The sequence below is a fragment of the Chlamydomonas reinhardtii genome, chromosome 17, assembly GCF_000002595.2.
Source record: "Chlamydomonas reinhardtii strain CC-503 cw92 mt+ chromosome 17, whole genome shotgun sequence".
Taxonomy (NCBI): domain Eukaryota; kingdom Viridiplantae; phylum Chlorophyta; class Chlorophyceae; order Chlamydomonadales; family Chlamydomonadaceae; genus Chlamydomonas; species Chlamydomonas reinhardtii.
This window is the reverse complement of record NC_057020.1, coordinates 146,014-166,275: the sequence shown is the minus strand read 5'-3', so window position 1 is coordinate 166,275 and position 20,262 is coordinate 146,014. Positions and strand designations below refer to the sequence as shown.

General features: G+C 63.8%; 3 protein-coding genes across 3 annotated transcripts; 2 read left to right on the top strand and 1 right to left on the bottom strand.

Moving 5' to 3' along the window:
* Window positions 1-30: 30 nt before the first annotated feature.
* On the top strand, window positions 31-13,098 carry CHLRE_17g697300v5 (uncharacterized protein). The gene is made up of 34 exons (XM_043071843.1): window positions 31-404; window positions 1,173-1,251; window positions 1,411-1,452; window positions 1,580-1,796; window positions 1,925-2,244; window positions 2,350-2,458; window positions 2,622-2,779; window positions 2,964-3,342; window positions 3,434-3,623; window positions 3,758-4,065; window positions 4,268-4,336; window positions 4,535-4,706; window positions 4,928-5,202; window positions 5,410-5,523; window positions 5,639-5,701; window positions 5,852-6,029; window positions 6,217-6,569; window positions 6,674-6,751; window positions 6,887-7,064; window positions 7,150-7,487; window positions 7,618-7,898; window positions 8,023-8,231; window positions 8,356-8,725; window positions 8,819-8,987; window positions 9,242-9,283; window positions 9,471-9,616; window positions 9,856-9,973; window positions 10,118-10,166; window positions 10,400-10,646; window positions 10,820-10,899; window positions 11,020-11,170; window positions 11,303-11,425; window positions 11,542-11,887; window positions 12,023-13,098. Exons 1-34 carry the CDS (start codon window positions 313-315, stop codon window positions 12,334-12,336), a joined length of 6,357 nt encoding a protein of 2,118 aa, XP_042914302.1. The 5' UTR covers window positions 31-312; the 3' UTR covers window positions 12,337-13,098.
* Window positions 13,099-13,280: 182 nt separating this feature from the next.
* CHLRE_17g697250v5 (uncharacterized protein) lies at window positions 13,281-15,980 on the bottom strand. The gene is made up of 2 exons (XM_043071842.1): window positions 15,556-15,980; window positions 13,281-13,825 (listed from the first exon to the last, which is right to left on the bottom strand). The coding sequence occupies exons 1-2, from the start codon at window positions 15,650-15,652 to the stop codon at window positions 13,662-13,664; spliced, it is 261 nt and encodes an 86-aa protein (XP_042914301.1). The 5' UTR covers window positions 15,653-15,980; the 3' UTR covers window positions 13,281-13,661.
* A 780-nt stretch (window positions 15,981-16,760) lies between these two features.
* On the top strand, window positions 16,761-20,226 carry CHLRE_17g697200v5 (uncharacterized protein). The gene is made up of 8 exons (XM_043071841.1): window positions 16,761-17,429; window positions 17,568-17,652; window positions 18,030-18,071; window positions 18,351-18,446; window positions 18,654-18,710; window positions 18,911-19,040; window positions 19,133-19,303; window positions 19,475-20,226. The coding sequence occupies exons 1-8, from the start codon at window positions 17,077-17,079 to the stop codon at window positions 19,615-19,617; spliced, it is 1,077 nt and encodes a 358-aa protein (XP_042914300.1). The 5' UTR covers window positions 16,761-17,076; the 3' UTR covers window positions 19,618-20,226.
* Window positions 20,227-20,262: the final 36 nt, after the last annotated feature.

Here is a 20,262-nt window from a genome sequence, read left to right as displayed (position 1 = left end):
GTCACACACATAAATGAGGTCGTCAACATGCGTACCAGAAGTTTACCACAGGCCCTTTTAGCCAAACAATACAAAGCCCGACCTTCACCATAGCTCCTGCAGCTGCTCACACAGTTCAGGCAGAGTTACTCCTGACAACGGTACTGGTAACCGCACTCCTCAAAAATATATGGCATACATGTGCTGATCCCAGGACGGAGCAGCGAGAGGATGCAGCGAAGTGGGGGCGCTCATGCGCGTTGGCTTTGTCAGCGACGTCGCTTGGATGCGTGGAGCCATGCTTTGGCGACTATATGCTTTGTATGGAACCTGATGCTGGGCTGCGTCAGGAGCCAGGACTTCGCTACGGGCCTAAAATTTCCCGCGAGTGGCGCTCTCCTTGCAAACCCAGCTTTCTTCGCGAGGTAGGTACAGATTAAAAAGTCTTACTTTTGCACACATGACAAACCAGTCCTAGCCCGAAAGTCGGGCGGCGAGAAGCGGACGACAGAAGGCACGCAGCGGTTACCCCGGCGCAGCACCGCAGCGCGTTGTTCTGACCCGTCTGTTAAAAGCTGGCATTGTAGGATACATACACATAGTAAGACACGCATGTGGGAAGACAATGCCGCTTGGTGCGCGACTTGTGCACCACTCGCGATTGGCACCTCGCCGACCCCCTATCAGTGCTCCGGGTCAACAGATATGCGGCCCCACGCCTCCCGCATGGTGGCCTGCGCACCCGTCAGGCTGCCTGAGGGATGAGCACATGTTTACGGCACCCGACACCCCAGATGCAGCCCAGCCACCCAACGCTCATGAATATGGCTGTCGTTGAGTCCAGCGAGAGCAGCAAACTTCTGCGGCTGGGGGCCACGAGCACAGGGTTGCGTCAGTGGGGCCGTGGCGGAACGTAGGGCTTCAACAGGACCGACTGCGCCGAGCAGGGGAGCAGGCGCTCCCCTGGCGCCGAGCCTGCACCTGGGTCCCCTCGTCTGTGTTGCAAAACAGCTAGAACACTCAATGTGCTTATGGACTTCAGGTATCCCCAGGATTCGAAAGGCACATGCTCTATGTGCATTACGCCTAACTCGTGGTGATGCTGGGGATGGGGCTTCGCCGGCGGGCGCACGGCCGTCAACGACGCAACAGTGCCGGCAAACACTAGCATCGCTACTGCTGTCGTATTGCAGGTACGGTAACGTGATTCCACCGGATGAGCTTGACTGGCGGCCCACAGGCTTCATTCGGGCGCCCGTCAACCAGCTGGGGGTGAGCCGGGAGGGCGGTAGGGGCCGCGTGAGGTCAGCGGGTGCGAGCCGGGCCGACAGGTACGATAGGCTGGCATGTGTATGGGTTCGGTACCTTTGGCCCATCTCGGGACAAGCACCCCCAGCCCCTCACCGCTGCTGCTCCCACCGCATGCTGCAGTGCGGCACCTGTTACGTGCATGCGGTGGTGCACGGCGTCGAGGTGAGCAGTGGGCGCTGCTGGGTACACGGTGTGCTCTGGAGGCATTGGGTAGGACTCATGGCTGGGCGGCACAGGCACAACCACCGCCACACCACCCATACTCCCGCCCGGCCCTCGCTCTCCCCAGGCCCTGCATGCCATCAAGAATGGCAGCTCCTCGCCCGCCAACACGTCGGCTGCGGTGCTGCCTGAGGACCAGGTCATACGCTGCGGCGGGGCGGCGGTGGTGGCGGCGGCATGCGACGGCGGCTGGGTGGGCGAGTCGTACATCTACACCGCAATCACGGGCCTGCTCAGCTCGCCGGACTGGGGCGCGGCGCTCACCGACCCCAACCTGAACAACGGTAAGCGGCATGCAACAGTAGCAGGCCAGTGGCTGGGAGGGCGCGGGACACTTGTGCAGGCGACAGCGAGGACACACTTGTATGCGTACCGCATCTCACGCCCCGGCGGCCACTGCCACGCCTCGCAGGTGGGGACGGCCAGCAGTGTCCCTTCAAGCCGCCCAGCCTGCTGCCGCCTGCCGACAGCACCACTCCCCTCAGCCTGCCGGAGTACTTTCGCAATCGCGGCATCCGCATCTACGGCTGGGAGACGGTGCCCGCCACTGAGGGCTCGCTGCTGCAGGCGCTCTCCAACCAGCCGGTGGTGGCGCTGGTGCACGCCTCGCGCGACTGGTTCAGCTACCGCGGCGGGCTGTTTGCCGGCAGCTGCAGCTCCGCACCCAACAGCGCCAACCACGCAGTGCTGGTGGTGGGGTACACGGCGTCAGCCTGGATCATCAAGAACAGCGTGAGTGCTGGGCGTCGTTGTATATTCACGTTGTGGCATTTGTTCGGAACGGGCTCTTCATCGTTTTCTTGCCCATTGCCGATGCCTGTCCTTTGCTCCCTGCAGTGGGGCACCGGCTGGGGCGAAGGCGGCTACATGTACCTGCCCCGGGGCGGCAGGAGGGGCAACCCCTGCGGCCTCCTCAACATGGCCACCTACCCGGTCATGGAGCAGAGTGAGTAGATCTGGGTCAGCTTGGGTTCAAACGAAAGGACGCTTGAATATGTGGCGTTGGGCTAGGCATGGCGATGGCGAGGTACACATGGAGGACTCTCTTCAAGGGTTGGGGTCTGATTGATTGTGAGCCCCTTCCCTTCTCTGCCCATTCTTCGAGTCAGCCCCTGCGGCGCGGCGCGGCGAGCTGCTGCAGGAGGGCTTCTGTTCCGGCCTGCTGTCTGTGGATGCGGCGGGCGCGGCTGCGGGCGTGACGCTTCGGGTTCTGGCTGATCAGCAGAAGGTGTCAGTGGAGGAGATGGTCCGCGTCAACGGACACCTGGTGGGTGGACTGGTGGGCGGTTTGGAAGGCAGGATGAGGGCGGATACGGGCAGCAACGCATCAAGAGCTGGCGGGCGGTGAGGTCCTTTGAATGAGCATGAATGTTCATTGCTCTGCTCGTTCGACTGACCCGTGTGCCGCCATATACATCACGCGCCATGGTGTACCCCTACCCCGCCCGCAGAAGAACGCCGATCTGCCTCTGGAGGCTGGCACGCGTTACTACCTGCCGCCCTGCTCTCGCAACACGCCGCCGCCGCCTGTGCCCACACTCGAATGCGGCACGCTCTACCGCGTATCCCTGGTCGGCAGCCCCAACAGCAGCGCTGGGGTGGTGAGCCGCAACCTGTTTGCGGAGTCGGGTGCCCACGGCCGGCGGCTGCAGCGGCAGCACTTCCACGCCCACCGCCATCACCACAGCCGGCAGGGCCACCACCATCACGGGCAGCACCACCGGAGCCCGCACCAACACCCAAACCCATTGCTGCAAGATGCCGCAAGCAACTCCGTGATGGACCAGCAGCTGCCACTCGGCGTCAGCAGGCGGTCACTGGCAATCACGGGTGAGTGCTCACAGTGCGCCAAGGCGTTGTGATGCGGAAGCATTACCCGTTTGCCACTTCACCGGCTAACCTCACCCATGCACACAAACAGGCCCCGGCTCCGATTGGGTCTACTTCACGGTCCTCTCCACCGCCAACTCGGTCGACAGCAGTGTGCAGCAGCAGGTGCTGGAGCTGCAGCTCCCGGACTTCAGCGGCGGCAATGTGGCCTTCAACGTCAAGTACGGCGAGAACAACCAGCGGCAGCTGTGGCGCCTCATGCAGCCGGAGGGCAGCGACAGGTGTGCGGCTGGGCCGGGGCCGGGCGTTGGCAGGATAGCTTCGTGTAGCAGAATGACGCAAACGCCTCGTGACATTGTGCTAGTCAAAACATACAGCACCTACGCGTGCTATGATCGCATGCGACCACCCACAGGACGCTGCTACAGGTCCAGGCCACGGGCAAATGCGCCCGGTATGAGTTCACGAACTCGGTCCAGTCCGGTAACATTGTGGGCATATGGTGGGCCTGCGACCCCACCGACGCCCGGCAGTGGGTGGAGCTGCGGGACGCCGCCACTGTTGCGGCGCCCACGCCCGCCACGACGTCTTACATGCTGGCTTTCGTTACCCTCAACATGTGCCTGTACGGCAACTACATAAACTACCTGGGGCTGAGGTACATGCCGTACCTGGGCGACTGCTCTGCGATCGGGGCTAACCAAAAGGTCGTGCTAGCAACACGTAAGTGGCTCGTGTGTGACAGCGCAACTTGTGAAGCCTGGCCGCGCAATCTATGACGCGCGCCGGCGCGTTGGGCGAGGCATGCACGATGGCGCTGACGATTACCGTATGAGGAGAGTGCAGTTTGGCTGCTTGCATGTAGCGTTGCTTTGCCGCCCGTGCCTCCATGTTCGTCCTGCCTGCCTGGGTGATCCGCCTGCAGCGCCTGCGCCTGTGGACTTCACGCCGGCCTGGCTCACGGGAGATCCCATCGGAGCCCAGGGCAGCGTTGGTGAGTGTGCTTCCGTGCTTATGAGGTTGCGTGCAGATATGCCGCCGTCCGTAAGCTGTGTGCTGTTTCATTCTGTACCGGTATACGTGTCCGGCCAACTGGGTTGCTATGGGGCCTGCGCCTTGACACCGATGCGCCACGTGCTTCCCCACACCATCCACCACTTCCGTTTCCATGCGGCCTGGGCACTGCTTGCAGCTGACTCTGCGCTGCGCGCTGTGCGGCTGGCCAACGGCGCGTTCCTGACTCGCTTGGAGAACGGCAACAGCTTCTTGCAGGTGGGCTTTGGCAACGTGGGCCCCGAGGGCCTGTTGCCCAGCCAGCTGTGGCGCCTGTTCAAGGGCCCCGTGGACAACCAGGGCCGCCAGACGTGAGTGGCAGTGGCCGTGAGAGGTGTGCATGCATGTGCGCTGTGTATCCATGCGCGTCTGGGCAGGGTCGGGCAGGAGCAAAGGGCAATCGGAGTGTGCACAGGGTAGCAGTGGGGGGTATGGTATGCCGCTGCTGCGCTGTAAATGCGCAGCTGTTCAACGGCTTCCGAATGGTTGCTGGTCGCCTCCCTGCCCTCCCGCCCACCACCGCACTGCGCAGGTTCATGCTGGGTGCCAACGTGACGGTGACGGGGTCGGACGGCAAGAACACCTCCATACTGCTGTGCGTGGCGCCCAGCCAGTACAGCGCCTACGACCGGCTGTTCATGTACGCCAACTGCGAGCCGGGCACAGGCGGCTGGGTGGGCCTGCACCACTTCGGCGTCGCCTCGGGCGGCAGTGGCGGCAGTGGCGGCGGCGTGCGTTTGGACGCGGGCGGCTACCCGGCGGGCAGGGCGCTGCTGTGGGGCTTCCTCAGGAACGAGGGCAACTGCGGTGAGCCGGGCGGTTGGAAGGCGTGTGGCATGGGGATACGGTCTGGGTCATACTGCGAGAAATTGGCACGGTGTACTCACAGCGCCCGCTAGCTGGCGCCTGTGCAGCCCGTGCACGCATGGCCAGGGCCGTGACCCGTGGCCTACTGCATGCCGTTGGAGTGCCCGCCTCACTCTTGCCATCCTTTCCCTGCGCATGCGGCTGCAGTGTTCACGCCCGAGGCCGACAAGCCCTTTGACCCCGTCACGACGGGCTTCCTGCAGCGGCCCTACACCGAGCCCTGCCTGCCCGACAACCGCTTCCAGCAGTACGACTTTGTGGGTGAGCAGCGCCACTCGGCATGAGGCGCCCACCCCTTAAAGGCGGTTGCCCACATGAGCGCTCCGTTGGGGTCCTGCCCGGCCGCTCACTATCCCAGTGTGTCCCTGTCCTGCAGACCCCGCATCCCCCGAAGATGACAACCCTCGGCCGCCCCGGCCACCAGTGGACATCATGCCGGGTGCGTGCGACAGCATTCTCAGGACCTCACGGCAGCATTCTTGTGCCATTGTGGTTCAGGCTCCTGTGCCGCATAAACGTTCAGTGACATTAACCCCCTCGCTGAAATCATACAAGTCGTGACTCGCCCTCCACGTCACCCTCCTTGCAGACTCCTCGCTGCGCTACGTGCTTGACACGCGCGGCACGTACCTGTCCTCCCCCGCCGTCCGGGTGGGGGCGCCGGTGGGCTTCCTGGCCGGCGCCTCGTCGGCAGCCGACCTGTCGCCCGACTCCAGCCAGCTATGGTACCTGAGGCCCGTGGCGGACGGCCCGGCCGGCGCCAAGAGGTGAACCCCAGCGTCCGACGGGAGACCATACAGCGTGAATTTTGTCTTGTTCTGAGGCCTATAAGGGCAATCCCAGAGACCCGAGGCCTAGTTTCGCCCTGCTGCTGTACTTCCTTGCTCGTGCTGGCTCATCAGTCATCAGACACATCTAGCTAGCTACGCCTCCCGATCCCGCCTCGGCGTGCAGGTACCAGCTCGCCCTGGCGGCCAGTGGGCAGCAGCTTTGCGCCACCGTGGCTGTCAGTATGGACTCGCTGACGCTGCAGGAGTGTGACGCGGGCTGGGACCGCCAGGCGTTTGCCTTCCCCGGGGCCGACAACGTTGCGCCCGGCGGTACCGGCAGCAATGCGCTGCCTGTGGGGCGCCTGCAGTACCTTGTGTACACGTCGGATCCCGGTGTGGGCGGCATCAGCAGCAGCAAGAGCTACTGCGTGACCGGTGACACGTACCAGCCCGACTTTGCGTACACCCGGGCTCGCGTGGCGAGTGTGGCGCAGTGCGACGCAGATTCGAGCTACACGTCTGGGCTCTTCGTTGGAAGTGAGTGTCAAAGAAGTGCGCCAGCCTTCGTACAGGTTTTGGACTGCGCGGTTTGCAAGACAGTGCATGAGCGTGTGCGCACCTGACCTCATCCTGTGGCGCAGAGCCGACGCAAGCATACATCGGTCTGGCGCCGCCGCTGACCCCCCTGCCGGCGACCATCCCGCCTCGCAGCCGCGCCGGTGAGTAAAAGACTACTGCCTTAATCTTGCTCAAGCTGGAAGGTGTATAACAACGCAGGATTGCTTCATGTCAGCACCATCCAACCACCGCTAGCCAAGCCACCAACGGCCCTCCTCCTTGATCACCACCCGCAGGCTACGTGGCCATCTACGACGTGCGCGGCGCCGCTCTGTCGGCGGCGGCCTCGGGCGCCGTGACCCTGCGCTACACGGAGTCGGGGTCGGGCGGCGGCAGCGGGACAGCCGCCAAGCAGGCGTTGCAGGATTCACAGCTGTGGCGCGTGCGGCCGGCAACCACGCCCGGGGCCGACTGGTGCGTGCGTCAAGGTTACATTCAGCCGTCAACGCGAGATGCTTCCACACCCCATATGTCTGACCGCGTCCCGCCCTTCCTGCAGGTTCACGGCTACAAACTATGTGTTTGGTGACTCGCTGTGTCTGAGCACCGCGGCAGCGGCCGGGTCGCCAGACGCGTACGGGCCGCTCACTCTGCGGCCCTGCGACGCCTCTGACACCCGGCAGCGGCTGGTGTTCTGGACGGCGGACACCGCGCAACGCGTCACGACCCGCACCGTGCCTCTGGGCCGCACGCAACTGGGTTTCGCGGATGCCGGCAGCCCCTGCCTCGCCAGCGTGACTCCCAGCCTCATGATTGCTTACCGGGCTCCGTATGAGGTGCAGGCCGTGTCCAAGTGCGGGCCGCGAACGGACGAGACACAGCTGTTTGAGGTGGCAGGTGAGCGGTGGAGGTGTGTGACGTGCGTGTCTATGCAGTACCACTGAACGGGTTAGCTCACTTTGTACTGTCCGCTCACTGTCAAGTGTAGCCAACCGCCATCGCCGCCGCCTGTTGCGCCCGCTTGCAGACCCCATTGGCACGGTGACCTACCAGCACCTGCGCTGGTGGAATGGTGGCCCCGCACAAACCAGCAGCGTGGCAGGCCTCAAACCGAAAGAGGCGTCTTGCCGGCCAGGCACCTACGTGACGGGTCTAGAGGGTGTGCTGTGGACGGGCCTGCCCGCACTGGAGGCGTGTGTGTTTGCTGCACTGCTGGCTGAGAGCCCCCTGGGCGGCATGCTCTACTCCAATCTGGCAGACGAGCTGAACACGTGGGACGTACGGCGGCAGCAGCTGGGCTTTGCGCTGGTGAGCGGGATGAGTGTCGGTGCCTTGCTGGGTGACCTGGACATGGATGCCGCACCTGCTGCGTACCGTGTATCCTGGTTTGGCAATCTCTCACCCCGACACACGCCCAATGCGCCTCCTGCAGTCATTCAACCTGCTGTGCAACGACGGCAGCAAGGTCCAGGTCAACTCGCCGCCCGACTGGAGTGTGAGCGCCGCCACCAGCTACAGCTGGAGCGAGAGCTGCCCGGGCGGCTACGACCGGGTGCGAGCAGGCACACGCGCGTTCCTGTACGAGGGCCGGACCGGCTACTTCTCAAGCCAGGACATCCAGAAACTGGACTTCTCGTTCAGGTGCGTGCAGCAAAGTCGGCCTGGACGGATGCACACGCCTCGCGCTGCCTCCGCATCCATGCTTCCGCCAATGTTGGTGTCGGCTCTCGCTCATGAGCACCCTCGGCTGCTGGCACTCTTGCAGGTGCCGCTCCGACCGCCGCTGGACGCTGTACACGGTCAACGGCGCGGGCGTGAGCAAGCGCCTGGCCACCTACAACTCCACCTCAGGCGACGGCTCCCGGCTGCTGCCCAATGCCGCCCTGGTGGCCCGGCTCAAGCAGACTTGCGGGCCCGCGGGCTCCATCAAGACGGCCACGGACAACACCGTCACGTTCTTCGACTCGCCGCAGACACCCGTGGACATGCCCACCGCAGACCAGGTGGCAGGACTAAATCTGGCGCCCCTGTCTGCCATGATCCACCGGTCGCTGCCCCAGCTGCTCGACCTCCAGTCCTTCCCGGCACACCGGCTTGAGAACATGGCGGGGGCGGCGACCTGCCCCGATAACCAGGTGGGGGCCGGGGCTTGGCGAAGGGTACCAGGAGGTCGAGTTGCCCATCCCGTGATGCTGACTGGCCTGGTCTGCACCCTCCTGTGGCCGCAGGTGCTCACGGGTGTCTACATGCGCAGTGGCATGCCCGCACTGGGCAGCACCGCTCCCTACAACGGCTGGCAGGCAGGCCGCGTCATCGACCTGCCGGTGTCGCTGTTCCTGTACGCCATCAACCCTCTGCTGCTGAGCCTCGACGGAGTCATCTGCCGCGCAGTGATAGGTGCGTGGTGGCGGCAGCGGGGAGCGGGCACGGTTTGCAGGCGCAGTGCTTCCTTTGCAATGGCGGTGGTGGTGATGCGGCAGGAAGGCTGCCGGTGCGCCACCTTTGCCTAGGGGTTGGACTGGCTCCACGTTGGGCGCGCGCTGCCATGTGTTGGGCGCCCCCAGCTGCCCCTGCGCCTGCTGTGCCCCACGTTGGCCCTGTCACCCCTGTTCATTGCCATGCATGCCCGTGCGGCCGTGCCTCGTACACAGGGGCGGAAGCACTCCCGCCAGCCACTAGCGGCGGACCGGGAGGTGAGCGTGCGCGGCAGCAAGAGAGGGCGGCACCCCGCGTGCTTGGCAGTGTATAGACCTTGCAGCGACGGGCGAGGGCAGCGAATGCCGTGGGCTGTTTGATGTACTCTACATCTTGTACCCGGTGTAACGACCCATCTGTATCCTGTTCCTCCCGTGTCGTCCTGCCCTGCCTCCTGCGCTGCAGTGGTTGTTCCGCCGCCCGCGGGCATGGTGTTCCTGGTCAGTGCGGAGCCGGCGGCCGGGGCGGGCGGCAGCGGGCGGCGCACCAAGGACCTGGGCTGTGCGGGTGACGGCGCGTTCATCACCGGGGTGTACGCCGCAGACGACCAGGTGGGAGCTTTCGAGGCGCACATGTCGTGCCCCTCGCAACCGCTGTCGTGAATTGGATAACTTGCGGTTCCTTTTGGCCGCCTGTTTGGGATAGCCCCGGTTCTCTCCGAGTGTGCCAGAGCATACGGTAGGAAAGGTTGCAGCGCGCACGTCATAAGGACCAATGGCCCTCTGTGCTCATCGGACATTGAAGTGCCGCTCCTGTAAACCATCCATTGCGCGTGCACCCGCTCTTCCAGATTGACCTGAACGTGCTGGGCGTGCGCTGCTCGGACGGCAGTAGCGCCTTTATCGGCACACAGCGCCGGGAGGCGGGGGCGCCACTGCCCGCCTACATCGACGTCCCCTGCGCTGAGGGTGAGCCAGCGGCGTGCAGGCAGCGATCCTGAGGGGGACTGGGTCGCAGGGTGCAAGGGCTGGCGGCTACGGCGCAGCCTCTGGTCAGTTGGACGTGAGCTCTGGCTAAACATCTTGCCTCGCTTCGCCTGCTGTGCCGTGCAGGCTTTGATGCTGTGAAGAAGCCGTGGGGCACACCCTCAGATGGGCGAAGGTAAGGGGTTCAGGCGACTGCTCACGCCTTCGCATACTTATGTTATGCTTCGCTTGGTTGTATGTTATATATAAGGCTCGTCTAGATAGCTTGATAGTGGACTGCCTTGCTATAGTCTATGCTTCATCCAGCTGGCAGCAAGCTATGCCCCGCTTCTTTGGAGCTGAGGCCCTGGAGCACAGCAATTCCGTGCGTGCTGCACCTGCCCAACGCATACCATCCACCCCCTACAGCACCAGCCGTGGCCTGGGCAGCTTTGCTCTGCGCTGCTCCTCTGCCGCGGGGCAGTACGACAGCTTTGCCGGCAGCGCTGGCGACGGGCGGTTCTGGACTCAGCTGGGCGCTTACAAGGCGGTGCTGGCCCGCGGGGACCTGTACGCCGCGAGCGAGGCGTTCGTGAACAGCGAGGACGTGTACGGCTGCGCGGACGCGGGGGCTGTCATCACGCAGATCACAGTCGTGTACGACGATGCAGCCAAGGTGTGGATCATGTATGGCGCGAGGGAATGCGGCAGCACGATTGAATAATGTTTGCCTGCTAGGGCATGTGGGCTGAGTATCTGTTTGCGTTAGGACCTGTCACCGTGCGATCCCACTCATACACACACATACACACACACACTTTTACGCACACCTGAACATCCTTGCTGCAGGCCGTGAACACACTGCAATTCTTTTGCGGCGAGCGGCCCCGACTCAGCGCCGACAGCTCCTTCTATGACATCGCGTTCCGGTGGGTGCGGCGTGTTGTGCGGTGTGTTACGCCCCTTGGCTGCTCTACCCCGATCCACCTCCCACCAACGCACGCGCCTATGCCCCGCCCGACTCTCGCCGCCGCCCGCCTCCTCCTCAGCTACGGCATCACCCTCAGCGACCTGTTCGGCGCCAACCCCGGCGTCAACTCCAGTCTGCCGCTGTCCGCCTACAACAACACCGTGCTGGCCGTGCCGCAGCTGTGCGGGTCCATCTCGCAGCAGCCGCCCATCACAACCATCGCGTCGTCGGTACGTACGTGCTTGGGGTTCGTGCGTGGATTGCAGTGAACAGGAAGGGGTTCGAGGTCCAGCTAACATGTCCCCCATTCCCTTCCGACGGTTGCCCGCCGCCTTTCGCTCCGCCCACTGCCCCGTGTGCAGTGCCCGCGCTACTGGCCGCTGCCCAACACCACCGTAACTGGCACCGAGACCTGCGGCTCCATTGCCATCTCCTTCTGTAACCGTGACTTGCGCTTCCTCAACTCTGTGAACAACGGCATTTGTGTAAGCTGGGGTCGTAGGGAATAAATGCCACCCGCTGCACTCTACAGGGTCACCCACGACTGTCTTGCTTGCTGACCTGACACCCGTGATTGCCCACAATGCATGGATGCCTGCAGCCCAATGCAACGGTCCGCATCAGCCGGGGCGTGCGTCTGTGCATTCCGCCTCGCGCCTCTGTGATATCAGTAGGCCACCGCCGCCAGCTCATCGGGGCTTTGGCGGCAGGTGGGGCCGGAGCCACACAGGCTCCGCGGCCACGGCTGCAGCTGCAGCACGAGGCCCTGCTGGTGCCTCTGGGCCACTCGCAGCGGGGCCTGCTGCAGTCGTCGGACGCGGCGCCGCGGGCGGGTGCCGTGGGCGCGGTGTGCACCCTCAAGACGTACGTGTCTGTGGGGGCGTCATGCGGCTCCGTCGCCGCAGCCTACAACTTGACAGACACGCAGATGTACGACTACAACACAGGTGGGTGCGCGCGTGAGGGTTATGGGGAGATTGAGGACACAGGTGGTTGGTGCCTTTGGGGGGCTCAGGGAAGCTGCCGACCGGCAGGTCCTCACATGCCACATGTCTCCCCGGCTGCTGCCTGCGCCCCTGCAGACCTGCGCTGCGAGGCCCTTGCGGCCGGCTCGGTGCTGTGTGTGGAACGCAGTGACAGTGGAGAGGAGGACACGCTGGAGCCGCTGCTGGTGGAGGACGCGCCACCCCCGCCGCCGCCGGCCTCACCCCCGCCCTCGCCCAAACCCTCGCCGTCACCCAAGCCCTCGCCCTCAGCCAGTCCCAAACCGTCAAGCAAGAAGTCACCGCCACCACCGGGCGCGGCAAAGCCACCCCGGGCGCCACGCAAGCCTCCCGTCAGGAAGTCTCCGCGGCCCAAGAAGCCCACGGCCCAAAGCCCGCCTCGCCAAGGTTGAGCCTTTCATGACTTGTGTAAAGGCTCTGTGACGAGCCTTGATTGCGTGGATACAGCTAGGTTCTATGTGCAAGTAAGCCACTGAAGATAGGGCTTGTGATGTACCTAGTATGCGTGCGCATTCGGTCATTGTTTCATTGTGTTACGAAGCAAGTGGGCGCGCGTTGCAGCGTCATTTTGTCACTGGCAGTGGTGCATGCAGGCATTATAATCATGACAAGCTCCGGGAGGATCCGCCGGTTCGGCCCCCCGTGTCATTCCTCAAATCATCGCATCCCACCCATGCAGTATGGCAGTAAGGCATCTGAAGATTTGCTCGACTATTGGTTTTGCGTGTTAGAACTTCAGTTGTAGCTTGTACGCACGATTGCCAAGTAGCATTACGAAGTCTCAGCTGCGTTGGGCCTGCGGGCTGCTGGCCTTATGTGTTGGGTGGGTTAGCTTCCTAAGTGCGGAGGAATGCAAACGCTGAACGCACTAGCTTCTTCTGGGTAGCCCAGCCACCTGCGTATGGCTTATTTGGCCTCATGCTCACCGTGTGGCTTCAATGCAGCCATGGCCAAGGGTACGGTATGGTGATTGCTCATGGCACAGCGTGCACAACAAAGTTAATTGGCACGGCACGTTTGCTTTTGGCCCCATGCAGGAAAATTGAAGCACGGCAGGGAGGGCGTTGGTGGACTGACCTCGCTCCTTGCCCAGCAAGCCGGGACCCTTTCTTGTCCTACTGGCCAGCTGCATTCCCTTGTAACCGCCTTCCATGGGCGGTGAGCCAGCTGTCAATTCCAGGCAAATGCGCAAGTTACGTGGCAACGGAAAGCCACGGCATCAGCCACCACTCGGCATTATTGCGCTGCCCCACTGCTGGCTCTGGCTGGCTGCGGGCCCGGGGCGGGCCCCTCGCTCCTTGTCGCCGGCCGCCGCGAAGGCTTCCACTTTCCCTTGCCCCCAAAAGCATTACAGGTAGTGAGCAAGCCCGCGACTCAAACGCAGACAACAGTACCACTTCCCTGCCAGCACGGACAGCGGTCCTCTCAGCGTCCTCTGTACCAAGCCTTCACCTGTCAGGCTTCCATCTTTCAGCACAGCCTCTGACTGCACGCCTCCCAATTCACCCCGCTCGCCATCATGAGCCCAATATGAGTGCGCGCCATACGCCGGATGGGCCACCAGCGCCCGGCCTCGCCGCCATACATCCAAACAAATAGCACCCACCCGCATCAGCTCCTGAACAAGCCAGTTCGGCAGACCACGACCTACGCCCTCTATCTGCTGCTGGCCGGCTGCCATAAGGCCCGTGGCCAACTAACGTCGATGCTCGCCGCCTCACCGCCAGTGCCAGGCAGCAGCGATGCGGCCGCAACAGTGCGCGATGCCGGATGGGACGAGTGCAGCGGGCGGTGGCGCAGCAGGTTGGCTGCCAGGCTGGCGGCGGCGCCCGCGGCGATGAAGGCCTGGGACAGCGCGGCGCTGGGGCGCAGGCGGCAGGCCTGGAGGCGGGGTGGCGGCGGGGTGGGCGGTTCAGCATGTGCAATGTATGGGCCAGACAGGGCCAGACGGCCGGCCGTGAAGGCGCACGGCGCGCATTGTCGACTGTCCAGTGCGCCCAGGACAGGACGCGTGGCTCAGCGCCAGGCGCCCACCACTAAGTGACTAGGGGTAGGTCACCGAAGCCCATCAGCTTAGTGAACACGGGCATGAACACAGCGCCACCGCCGACGCTGGCTGAGGAGGCGACCGCCCCAACTTGCATCGGTACATGATAGTTCAACCGCAATAGCGTTGTTGTAAGCTGGGCGGGTGCGCGCACAACTTTGGGCAGGCACTGGCAGGCGACGCCCAGCTACTCTTCCTTCCTCCGTATTGCCGCCGCGTCAAGCGTCGCGTGCCAAGAATAATACCGTTAGGTCGTTGTGCAGACCGAGAAGCGTTCCGTGCGTCTCAGGTCAGCCGAATATGTTCATACTATCATGTTCAGGACTATGATGGCATCTGGTACGTGGTGTGTGTCTTGCCATGGGACCGGACAAGTGTTCCCCGGTCACGGGAAAAGGGGCTGAGCCCCTCCACAGTCTGAGGCCGAACAACCTCATCGCCCGGACATAGCCGGGGTCGGTTTCCACAGGCACATAGCCAAACCAGGTGCCTAGCAATCGCGATGCCACAGCAGAGCCAACCGCAGCCAGACGTAGCACAGTTGTCAACAGCCGCACTACTTGTCATGCCGCTACGCATGCCCTGCCAGCCCCACCGCCGACCGCTACCTAGACACCGCCAGCCGGCTCCTCAGCCTGCGCGCTTGCACCGCTTCTTGGGCGGCGCTGCGCTCTCCTCCTCCACGTGGCCTTTCCCGCCCCCTCCGCTACCAAGATGCGCGCACGCGCCGCCGCCGCTGCCGCTGCCGCCGCCGCCGCTGCCGCTGCCGCCGCCGCCGCTGCCGCCGCCGCCGCCGCCGCTGCCGCCGCCGCCGCTGCCGCCGCCGCCGCCGCCGCCGCCGCCAGTCTGCAGCGATGCAGGTCGCTTGTGCCCCAGCAGCATCTCCACCAGCGCGTGCCGGATGTTGGTTAGCCCAGCTATATACATATGCCATGGAAAGTGTGACGCACCCGGTGCGTTTGCGCTACAGCGCGATTTAGCTCGAACCAACTAGCATGATTGATTATTCGCAGCTTCCTGTATACGTGATCTTCTTTCCAGGCCGCGAGAGCGAGTGCAGCGTATGAACGAAGCCGGTAACTGCGCTTTCTTGGCTTCCTCGAGAATGCGCGCAGCTATAACTTACAGTGCGATGTATTAGCGACACAGTCTGGCCTGCCAGAGCGCGCACTTGCAAGAATTTCAGAGCGCGTTCCGATCGGCTGGGATGAAAGCTTACACGATATGTGCGAGCAGCTGTATCCGTTGATATAATCGGTGAGCAAAGTCATGCACAGTTGCGATGTGCTGTGAACTTTTAGCATGCTCGGCGACCCAGCTCGGCGAACCCCCTACGTCCCTGCACCGCCCTCCCCTTCTGCGCGCTGCACGACACGCCTGCGGGGGGAGGGAAACCCTCCCCCCGCTTGAGGGGGGGCGCAGGGGGGTGCCACTAATTTGCATATCGACCAGGAGAGCCCCCCCCCCTGATATCGACTACAACAAACGTCGATGCAGGCCACGATCAGTCGGCACTGATAGCTGGGCGCAGGGGCTAAGTTGATGGCCTCACATAGTCACCTACCGACTTGCGCTCGGGTCCGTGGCGCCTTCACAGGCAGCCAGGGGCCTCTATAGATGTTGGCCTCTCGATATTTAGCCCAGCTATATACATATGCCATGGAAAGTGTGACGCACCCGGTGCGTTTGCGCTACAGCGCGATTTAGCTCGAACCAACTAGCATGATCGATTATTCGCAGCTTCCTGTATACGTGATCTTCTTTTCAGGCCGCGAGAGCGAGTGCAGCGTATGAACGAAGCCGGTAACTGCGCTTTCTTGGCTTCCTTGAGGATGCGCGCAGCTATAACGTACAGTGCGATGTATTAGCGACACAGTCTGGCCTGCCAGAGCGCGTACTTGCAAGAATTTCAGAGCGGGCTCGTTCCGATCGGCTGGGATGAAAGCGTACACGATATGTGTGAGCAGCTGTATCCGTTGATATAATCGGTGAGCAAAGTCATGCACAGTTGCGATGTGCTGTGAACTTTTAGCACGCTCGGCGACCCAGCCCCAGCTCGGCGAACCTCCTCGCTGGCGGGGGGAGGGACCCCCCCCCCCCTGCACCGCCCTCCCCTTCTGCGCGCTGCACGACACGCCTGCGGGGGGAGGGAAACCCTCCCCCCGCTTGAGGGGGGGCGCAGGGGGGGGGCACCCCCCCGCTAATTTGCATATCGACCAGGAGAGCCCCCCCCTGATATCGACTACAACAAACGTCGATGCAGGCCACGATCAGTCGGCACTGATAGCTGGGCGCAGGGGCTAAGTTGCGGAGTTGACGTCACGTCCCTGCACCGTCGGGAGGGTAGAGTGAGTGAGTCCCACTGAGCCTGAGACTGAGCCATCACCCAGCCGTCACCCGGCCATCACCCATTGAGCCCCACTGAGCCCACGACTGCGCCCCACTGAGCCCCACTGAGCCCCACTGAGCCGTCACCCAGCCAGCCATCACCCACTGAGCCCCACTGAGCCGCCACCCAGCCACCCATCCATCGCCCAGCCAGGCGCCCGCCCACAAAGTGGACTCACCCACACCGTCCCGCAGTGGTTGCACACTTGGACTTGGTGAGCACGTAAGCCCCCCCATGGTACGACCGCCTGCAGGCAGCGCTGCCCGTTGCCGAGTAAGCGCCGCCCGCACTTCGCACACACCTGGGGAGGGAGGGGGCAGGAGTACAGTGTGATACAGTGTGGTACCTAGTTTGCGCGGTGGTCTTTTGCCTGGTGTAGTCCAGTATGACTTTCCTCTTAATTCTGCGCCTCGGGCCCTTTACCTCGCAAAACGAGTCGGGACCGGAAAACAGGATCCAAGTACACAGCGACTGGGCAAATGCAGCTGTTTTATAAAGAGTCGTGACTTTTGTCTACAGCAACAGCAGCTATTTACGAACGTAAACATACATAACAGCTGCGCGCTCAACAGCTGGCCGAGTCACCGTGAGCCAAAACTGCTGCCACTTCACAGCTCCTGTAAGCCCTGGCCCATACAACAAGTCAGATTATAGCTGAGCTCATAGGAAAACAACGCTGCCCGGCGGTCTTATGCGATGACGACTGCGGCGACGGGCCTCGCTGCTCGCAAGTTTGGCAAATGGCCCTTGGCAGAGCATGCGTCAAGCGGCGAGGACGACGTGTGGGACGAGTCAAAGGTTGACCAGGGTGAAGAGGGCAGCACCGCCGACGAGCGGCTCCATGGTAGCGGCAGCCCCACCACTAGCCATGCCAGCAGCAACTTCAGCAGCAGCATCCTTGCCAAGTCGCCGGAGGACGCGCTGGCCGCCATGTTTGACCAGCGGGTGCAGCTGTTGTCCAGCACGCTGGAGGGCCTGAAGGGCAAGTGCGAGGTGCTGCAGGAGCAGCTGGCGGAGTCGAGCGCTGTGTGCACCAGCTACGCCTCCAGGTGGGGGCTCGCTCGGCGGCCTGGCCTGCAGCGGCGAGGCTCAAGGGTCACACTTGTAGGCGCCTGGCGTATGGGGGAGTGGCTGAGGTCTGGGCCTGTGAGGAATGGTAGAGGCAACGTGCCCAAACTACTGCGCAGGCTGGCGCGGAGTGAAGACGGCGCGCGGCGGTTGCGTGTGGAGTCTGAGCTGGGCAGGGAGCGGGAGCGGCAGCTGCAGCAGGAGGTGCGCGGGAGAGCCTCTGTGTGTGTGCGTGTGTGCGTGTGTGTTAAAGAGCACAAGGAGGCATGTCTGTTTGTGAGTGTCTGAGCATATATGTGTGTGTGTGTGTGTGTGTGTGTGTGTGTGTGTGTGTGTGTGTGCATGGGGTCGGTGAGCATGGGCTGTGTGTGGATGTGGATGTGTGGAGGGGCCGGCCAGAGGGCTGCAATGCGGCGGAAGGAGTGGACAGCAAGGCTGCCGTCTTAGGCAGGCTAGAGAAACTGCCTGTGTAGTGTGCCCGCTACGGCTCATGGGTCCAGGCTTTAGGGCTGTAGCTCTATTTGACATCGTGAGCTCTCCATCCCCCGCCACACGCCCACACCCGCGCCCGCATCGCCCAGGCCGCCCGGCTGGAGGCGCTGCTGGAGGCCAGCCGCCTGCAGGCGAGTGGGGCGCACCATGTCGTGGGCGGCAGCGCAGCAGTGGGGGACCGGGGGCGGGGCACATCAAAGGGGGGCGGAGAGGGGCGCACGGAGGGGCGAGTAGTGCTGGAGGCAGGGAGGGGTCATGCCGTACGGGGAAGGCGCAATGCAGACATGGATGCGGCCATGGGTCCGCGGTGTGCCGCGGAGGGGGAGGACATCCTGCCGGGCAGCGCACGAGGGCAGCGGCAGCGGCCGCAAAACCCACCCTCCCTCATTACTCCGCCCCGCCCCCTGCAGGCCTCCTACTCCGAGGCGCGGCACCAGGCGGCCATGGCGGAGGAGCGGGCGCGGGCGGAGCGGCTGCGGGCCATGCGGGACGATGCACTGCTGCAGGTGAGTGTGTGTACGTGTTTGCGCATGGATGTGCGCCTTTGCGTGCGTGTTGGCAGGACCACCAGGGGACCGCTGGGCAACGGGTGGCGTCAGTCATGACCCAGCCCCCATGCGGCCTCTTCTCTGCCACCCACCCCATCCCGCCCCCTATCCTGCTCCGTACCCCCTTTCAAACCTTCCCGCACCTCCCGCACCTCCTGCCTGCAGCGGGACACGGCGCTGAGTGAGCTGTCGGGCTGCTACGCGGACGTGGATGCCCTGCAGGTGCGGGAGGTGGGGTGGGGGGCGGCCGGACGGCTGGATGGAAGGGCGGGCGGACGTCGGGGCGGAGGGCGCACAAGGGGAGCTGTCCAGTCCCGCGGATCAAAGCCATTTGCTGCTCTCGCGTCCACGAAGTAGAAAAGGTGAGCGCATGTGTGTGTGTGTGGGTGTGTTTGTGCTGCACCAATGTGCGTGACGTGCAGGCCACGCTCGCGGACTCGGCGCTGTATGTGCGCTACCTGCGCAAGAGGCTGCTGGAGCTGGAGCTGCAGCTGGCGCGGCAACAGCAGCAACAGCAGCAGCAGCAACACCAACAGCAGCCGACTTCAGACGGTGAGCGGGCAAACCAACTGTTTCAGGCAGGGCACGCGGCACCTGCGCACACAAGGCTGACGCCCGTCTGCTTCCCTCCTGGCACACCGCAGGCGGCTCCGGCTCTGGGTCTGCGTCCGGTGGCGGTGGTGGTGGCGGTGCGGGTGTGTTCAGCCTGGCCACCATCCGCACCGCCATCCACGGGGCGGTGGCGGAGGCGGCTGCGTGCGGCGAGGAGGAGCGGCGCAAGCGGGTGCGGCAGCTGCAGCTGCGCTGGCATCCAGGTGAGCTGCTGCAGCCAAGCTGGGATATGGTAGTAATGGATCGTGCTTCCTCGCAGCCCGCTATTCCTGTGCCTCCTCCCGCCTGTAGCCCATGCACCTCTTAGCGCCCTCTCCCAAAGCCCCAAACACCCGCAAGAAACCACTCGTTCCGCCGCGCCCCCCGCGCCCCAGACAAGAACCCGGTGCTGACGGAGTTTGCGACCGAGGTGTCCAAGATCATCAACGAGGCCGTGGCAGAGATGGAGCAGCGCGCAGCGGCCGGCGGAGCAGGAGGCGGAGGAGGCGGCGGAGGAGGGGTGCAGCGTGACTTGTGAAAGGGGCGGGAGGGGGGGAAGGGCGGCGGCATGCAGCCAGTGGCGTAGTGAGTCTGGGGGTGCAGCGCGCTGCGATGTGCGGTGCACCCAGTGGCGGCCCTGGTGGCGGCAGCAGCAGTGCGCAAGTGGTGGTGCGATTATCAGCGCCGATGCACACGGGCAGGCCTGCAGGGGCGACGGACAGGCGGTACATGCGGGGAGGCGCCGGCGCGAAGTGTCAAAGGTCTGGCACAGGACGGCGGCAGTTAGCCAACCCGCCTGTCATTGTTATCGTGTGGTGCCACTACTGCAGCGGTGCTGGGCACTGTGAATGTAACCGAGTTGTTGACGGCAATGCGGACAAGGCCAGCGGTGTCGACGGCGATAGAACGGCTTGATGGATGCGCGCCCTGCGGTGGTGGGTGGCATGAACTGACGGCTGCCTGATGCTGTGGCAACACCGGCACGTGGTGGCACGTGGCGGCGTGTCTTGGCTGCCTGTATTTGGGGCGGACAGCCGTCGGAGTACGGGGCCCGGGGGCGGCAGCTAGCCAGCAACGAGCCCCTCGGACATCCCGGGGAAGGCAAGCAGCGCTAGGCAGCACGACGCAGCCTGTTAAGTCTAGCTAGGGTTGACTGAACACGACTGCACGCCCGCCGCATGGC